This window comes from Canis lupus, chromosome 10, assembly GCF_011100685.1.
Source record: "Canis lupus familiaris isolate Mischka breed German Shepherd chromosome 10, alternate assembly UU_Cfam_GSD_1.0, whole genome shotgun sequence".
Taxonomy (NCBI): Eukaryota; Metazoa; Chordata; class Mammalia; order Carnivora; family Canidae; genus Canis; species Canis lupus.
This window is the reverse complement of record NC_049231.1, coordinates 23,662,521-23,668,662: the sequence shown is the minus strand read 5'-3', so window position 1 is coordinate 23,668,662 and position 6,142 is coordinate 23,662,521. Positions and strand designations below refer to the sequence as shown.

Below are 6,142 nucleotides of genomic sequence, written 5' to 3'. Positions count from 1 at the left end.
TGCGTGAGGACAAGTAGGAGGCCTCCTGCAAGCCTGAGGGAGACTCCTCTCCGGAAACCCCCCCAACAGCCCCCTGACCTTGGGACTTGTGGCCTCCAGCGCCCGGGACTGTGCTGTCCTGTCACCGCAGCCCCCTGGGCTTGGAAGACGCCGTCGTGCACACCCTGACTTTCAGCAAGGACACCCCGCCTGCCGCCGCCCTGGGGCCCACCACCTCAGTGAGTGGCAGCTGCCCACTGGGCGCCCAACAAACACATCTGTCGGCAGTTACGTCATGATTCAAACCACCATGTCGTGTCACGGGCCCTGATTTACCATTCATTATGGGAGCATTTGAAAATAAATAAATAAATAAATAAATAGGCGACATGCTCTGCTGCAAGGGTTTATTATGTTTAGTCTACAAATTTGATCTTTTAAGAAAAATTCATAAAATATTCAGTTGAAACCACATTTCTGGTTCATCAAATTTCAAATATATTTCACTGTGCTGAACAATATATTCTAATGCTGTCTAAAACACAGCCAAATGATTTTTCTTTATTCATTTATACACATTCTGTAATTTTTTGAAAACCAAGATTAAGATAAAAAATATTAACAAAACTACCCCGTTACAACTACTCTTGTCCCATATACTAAAATATTTTCCGTGGGTCTATCTTCTTCCCTTCCTCATTTTCAGTTCTGTACGGTGTGTTGGTTTGTAAAGACACTCAGGGAGTTCTCACCTCACAGTTCCCATAAATTCAAACAACACCTTGTGGAAAGATTAATTCCCTTGGCAATGCAGAAGCTTCGGTCTCTTCAAAGCACTCGCTGAAAATTATCTTTTAATTTATAGATCATACAAAATAAGCAATTTACAAAGGGACAGATGGATGACTTTAAACATTATTCTGAAATTACCTTAATATGTGGAAATAGAAGTGAAGCAATCTTTCTTTTGTTTTTATTCTCTGCTCCCTTTTGGGTGAACCGTGTGCTGTGAGTTGTCTCTGCAGGCCCTGTAGCATCGGCTGCTTGAGGGAGCCCGTAGCCCCTCAGTCTGGCAGCACAGAGCCCCCCGCCCCCCTCCCCCCACCCAAGGAAGGTGCTCAGTCCTGGGAGGCGGAGAGGCCCTGGTCTCTGGGCCCCTGGCTGTTGGAACTAGATCCCAAGAAAATAAAGCAAGCATGTGCACAGTTCTGCCCCAAGCGGGGCGTGTGATGGCAGGAAAGCACAGCAGAACTTACAATAAAGCTTCTACTACATCAAAAATGAGAATTTCTTCAAAGAAATACTAAAAATCAGCAATGCGTATATACTACGTGACAAAGAGGCAAAACAGTCTGCTGGTCTTCGCTGCAGTCTGTGCTGTGGTCACCAGTTCACGGAAAGAGGAATTTCTCCAGAAATAGGTACTGTCATGTGGGATTTAAGAACCGTAGCGATCCTGCCCAGGGAGAAGCAAGAGAAGAGCTTACTCGCACTCAGCCTCGGTTCCTCATTCTCGCACGCACTGAATGCTGGTGTTACCCAATGAGACCTCACAGGGAACGCAGGACACTGCCTGTCTGGCACCTGGCACCCACGCTGACCCCATTCTCCACCCCTGCCCTGGGAAAGGACACTAACTGGATGCCGGGTGACCACAGCTTCCTGGCGCTGAGGCCTGTGTGGGCCTGGGCGGAAGAGCATCCTGCTGCCCTGGCCCCTGCGGTGTGTCTGTGGCTCCTGTGCAGTCAAGGGCATTGGGGAGGGGGGCAAGGTTCTGGGGGGGGGTGAGCCCCAGTGGTGACCCCTGGGAGGCAGGTGTCAAGGGAGGGCAGGGGCACACGTGTGGGAGGAGAACCTCAGCTTCTGCATCCATAAAATGAAGCTATAAAAGGGGGAGGATAATCTATAAAATGGGGATGACCTTCCATAAAATAATGGCTGTCACCTTCTCGGAAGGATTGATGGGGGCTCAGCTGACCTCAGGGACATGAAACATCCTGTGAATTCTAACAAAGGTTATGTTATCAGTGGCAGTGAGAAGAGCAGCTGTCTCGGGGCTGAGGGGACTCTCCACTGTGGGGGCGTCCCCACTGCCTCCCCAACCTGGGAAGCCCCTCCAGGTTCCCTGGGAACGACCTCTCTGGGCTGCTTCCTTCCACCCAGGTGCTCCAGAGGCACCAGAGCCCACATTAGGGTCCTACTGCCTGTGGATATTAATAATAGCATCCTGGGCACCCGGGGGCCTCAGTCGGTGAAGCAGCTGCCGTCAGCTCAGGTCATGATCCTGGGGTCCTGGGATAGAGCCCCACATCCCCCCTGTTCAGCAGGGAGCCTGCTTCTCCCCCTGCCCCTCCCCCTACTTGTGTGTGCTTTCTCTCTCTCTCAAATGAATAAATAAAATCTTTAAAAAAAGAGCATCCTAGAATGATGCCATAGACAAGAAAGTTCCTGAAATAAGCCTCAAGAGATAGCCTAACGTTGCTGTATATGAGGATGCGCCTTATTTAAGACACTGAAATTCAATCTAAATCCCAACTTGGGGGGATCCCTGGGTGGCTCAGCGGTTTAGCGCCTGCCTTTGGCCCAGGGCATGATCCTGGAGACCCGGAATCGAGTCCCACATCGAGCTCCCTGCATGGAGTCTGCTTCTCCTGCCTGTGTCTCTGCCTCTCTCTCTCTCTCTCTCTCTCTCTCTCTCTCTATGTCTATCATGAATAAATAAATAAAATCTTTAAAAGAAAAATAAATCCCAACTTGGGGAAGAGTGAAACAAATGTCATGTATTTTCACTCCATAGAGTGTAGCTTCTGAAGAATTTTTAATTACAAGGAAATGCTCGTAACAAAACACCATGGAGAACGTCAGATCATATATATACACTATAATCCTGTTTGAATTTTAAAATGATAGGCATACAATTCTAGAACTAAAATAAAATATACCAAAGCATTAACAGAAGTTCCCCTGGGGCGGGGGGGATAACGGGTAATTTCTATTTCCTTCTTACTATTTCTCTGTCCCCGGTATAGGAAATAGGTAGCTCAGGATCACGACGATCCCTGTAGCAGTTCCCCTAGAGTCACCTACTAGAAAATGTAAGCAAAAATAAAATGACAATTTCTGGTTTTCATGATGTCCTGGGTTACACTGCAGCAAACCTATCAATCGATAATATGAAATCTAATTTGCCAGCAGTTGAAGAGTGGTCCAGATCTCATTTTCGAAGCCACCATCCCACTCTGCTCATGTCCTCCCAGCGTCACTGACCTGAATGGACGTCATGACTCCGTTGGCAAAGACCGAGAGCTTTCCGGCAACAGACCTCACTCCCTGCTTAAACTGGGCCATGTCGGGCGCCGTGGGCAGCACGCTCGTGAGGTTGTAGCTTCCTGCACACAGAGCAGACGCCGGTTTGTCACTCCACAGCTGCGACAGACAGTGCGGCCGGTGGCCAGAGCGCTCGACGGCCTCAGGGAACGTGGGGTCCCCTCCCTTCCCGCTGCCCGCCAGCAGCAGCTGGGGTGGCGTCAGGACTCAGTGGCCGTGCCAGCCCCACCGTGAACCGGCTGCGAGACCCCACGTGAGAGAGGACGTGGTACTGGTCTTAGGGCCGTGGGGGTTCGAATACTGGCACTGCCACTTTCAAGCTGTGTGTCACTGGAGAGCTCCCTCACCCTCTCTGGGCTGCTTCCTTCCACCCAGGTGCTTAGCACAGGACCCGCCAGGTAAGTCATCAGTAACCGGCAGAAGGGCAGACAGCTGCTGCGAGCTCAGCATCCTTTCCACCTGTTTTGGTACAGGCTCTCCTCCCTCCCTCCGAGGGGGCCCCCTGGACTGCCCGGGGTGAGGGGGGCACGTGCCCTGGGCCTGGCCGATCGGGGCCCCCTGGACTCCTATCCTCTCGATAGAGGAGCTGTCTGCTTGCTTTGGGGTGACCGGTGAGGCTAAGGCGCCACTGCAGCTGGTGGGACCCCCACTCGCCACTCAGGCTGGCGGAGGACGGGAGAACGGGGCTCGCCAGGGAGGGAGCCAGCACGGAGGGGTGTCTCTGTCTCTGTCTCTCTCTCGTTGTTTTCTGACTCAGAGCTGGAGCCCGGGTAGAGCCAGACCCCTCACCCCAACCTTCCTGTTGGGTTTCTTTGCTTCGGTTCTGGTTGCCTGACAGAAACATGAGCCCATTTCCAGCGACGCAGGTGAGGCGCCCCAGTGTTCTCTCACACGAGGGGTGACAGCCCCACAAGTGACAACCGGGGCTTCCTGGTGAACCTTTGTCCCCGAGATGTCACAGGCAGCCGGGGGTGCTCACACCCAGAGTGAGCCCAAAGCCTGCAGGTCCTGGGGGGAGCCGAGCCCAGCTCCCCGCACACAACCCCTCTGCACCCACGTGCCCCTGAAGCAACAGAGGCCAGTTCCCTTTCGGAGAACAAACAGGATGGACATGTTTACCCTCCAGCACCGCCGCCGCCCAGCAGGGACACAGTGTTTGTCCCCAGCACTGTTCCCATGCCCACCACGCAGGGAGCAGGGCTCTTCCCCTCTCCACTCCGGCTGAGTTTCACAGCTCTGGGGGCCTTTGCCGATAACAGCGTGGAAGCCCCGCCCAGCCATTGGATCTGGGTTTAAGAACGTCCCAGAGTGGCCACTCGCCAGCTGGTGCCACCGGCCTAAAAGATGGGTCTTGAGAGCAAACGAGGAGCTAGTGTGACATCCTGAGTGCACAGAGCCAGGGTCACCGAGGTGGCTACCTAGGCCTGGACCAGAGGGTACAAGGCGACCTCAGCAGAGGCACTTGACCAGAGTCTCCAACTTGAGATTCCAACTCCCAGAATCTAACCTTGCAACAAGGCGAGTGCAGGTGGCAGGGTTCTGGTCAATGGGATGTAAGCCGAAGAGCCTTGCAGGGCCAGCGCCAGCCCCTTCCTCTCCCTCTCCCTCCTTCCTGCTGGCTGGGATGCAGACGTGATGCCGAGGGCTGGAGCAGCCATCGTAGACATGAGGGTACAAGCGACAAGAGGAAGGGCCTGGCTCCCCCGCCTCTGGGAACGCAGCGCGTGTCCCGACCGCCTCCCAAAGGATGTGGAAGAGACTCGATTGGGCCTCTGTGCGTCTCCCTTACCTGCTTAACCCCACTAACGACCTAAGCTCCCTGAGCATAAGGAGCCTGAGGAGCCGTTAGGGCTCCGGCGAGGAGCTGCCTTTCCACGCTCCGCCTGCAGCTCTGTCGCTGCTTCTGGAGACTGACGGCAAGTGTGTCCTGTGTCTGTGAAGTCTCCCTCCTCCTGCTGGTAAGTGGGTGCCGTGTCCCCGGGGCTGGGGCTGCCCAGGGCAGCAGGCTGGAAGGGCCAGGCAGCCGAGCCTAAGAGCACTCGGGTCACACTCCAGGCTCCAGGAAATGACAGTTTAAGCTGCTTCCTCAGGAAGAGGCTCCCTGGCCCAGGGCTGAGGACATGGCCACAGTTCCAGAGCTCGGGCCTTCGGGGGAAGGCAGACAATCCACCGACAACACGAAGCGAGTGCACCCCCAGGTAGAGGCTGCCGGGGAAGCCTCAGGGTGGATGGTCCAAGTGTCCCCAGGAGGCTCAGGGACCAACTGGCTGGTGTGTGTGTGTGGGGGGGTCATGCTGGTACGACAGGAATTAAGGGTGACTCCCAGGTTTCTGGCTGAGCAGCCGGGAAGATGTAAAGGCCTTGGGCAGAGGCCTGAGAGTCCCGGCCGGGGGAGGCCAGCTGGGCCACACCATGTTATGTGGTCGGTGTGGAGCCCTGCATCCATCAGGAAGGCCGGGTGACACCGTGGTCACACCCCCCACCGGTGCCCACCGTCCCTGGAGATGCGGGCCCACGGGGCTGCCCCCCTTCAGGCTTCCGGAGCCACAACAGAGCAGGGACCTTGCAACGTGTGCACTTCCTCCTACGGCTCGAGCTGCTGCACCTCATGCTGGCCATGCCACGTCGCCATTGGGGCACAGTATGTTCCTGGTCATGCTGGAAGGGCCCTAGCACAGTGGGCACCCCGCTCCCAGAACTCCTCCACTGCCCGACCACCCACCCACTCAACAGATGCAAGGGCTTTCTCTGGGCCAGGGGTGCAGCCAGCGGCCAGGGGTGCAGAGGTGAGCACGGGCAGGTCCCGCCCTCAGGGGCTCATCGGGGGCCCTGGCCG

The 6,142-nt window shown here is 55.3% G+C and overlaps 1 protein-coding gene across 1 annotated transcript in view; it reads right to left on the bottom strand.

Annotated features, from left to right (window-relative positions):
- Positions 1-369: 369 nt before the first annotated feature.
- Positions 370-6,142, bottom strand: part of ARFGAP3 (ADP ribosylation factor GTPase activating protein 3) — a 51,307-nt gene continuing 45,534 nt past the window's right edge. The window contains exons 15-16 of the mRNA XM_038550315.1: positions 3,247-3,368; positions 370-1,435 (exon numbers count right to left, since the gene is read on the bottom strand). Coding sequence (XP_038406243.1) covers positions 1,418-1,435; positions 3,247-3,368 — 140 coding nt within the window. The 3' untranslated portion in view covers positions 370-1,417. The remainder of the gene's footprint in view (positions 1,436-3,246; positions 3,369-6,142) is intronic.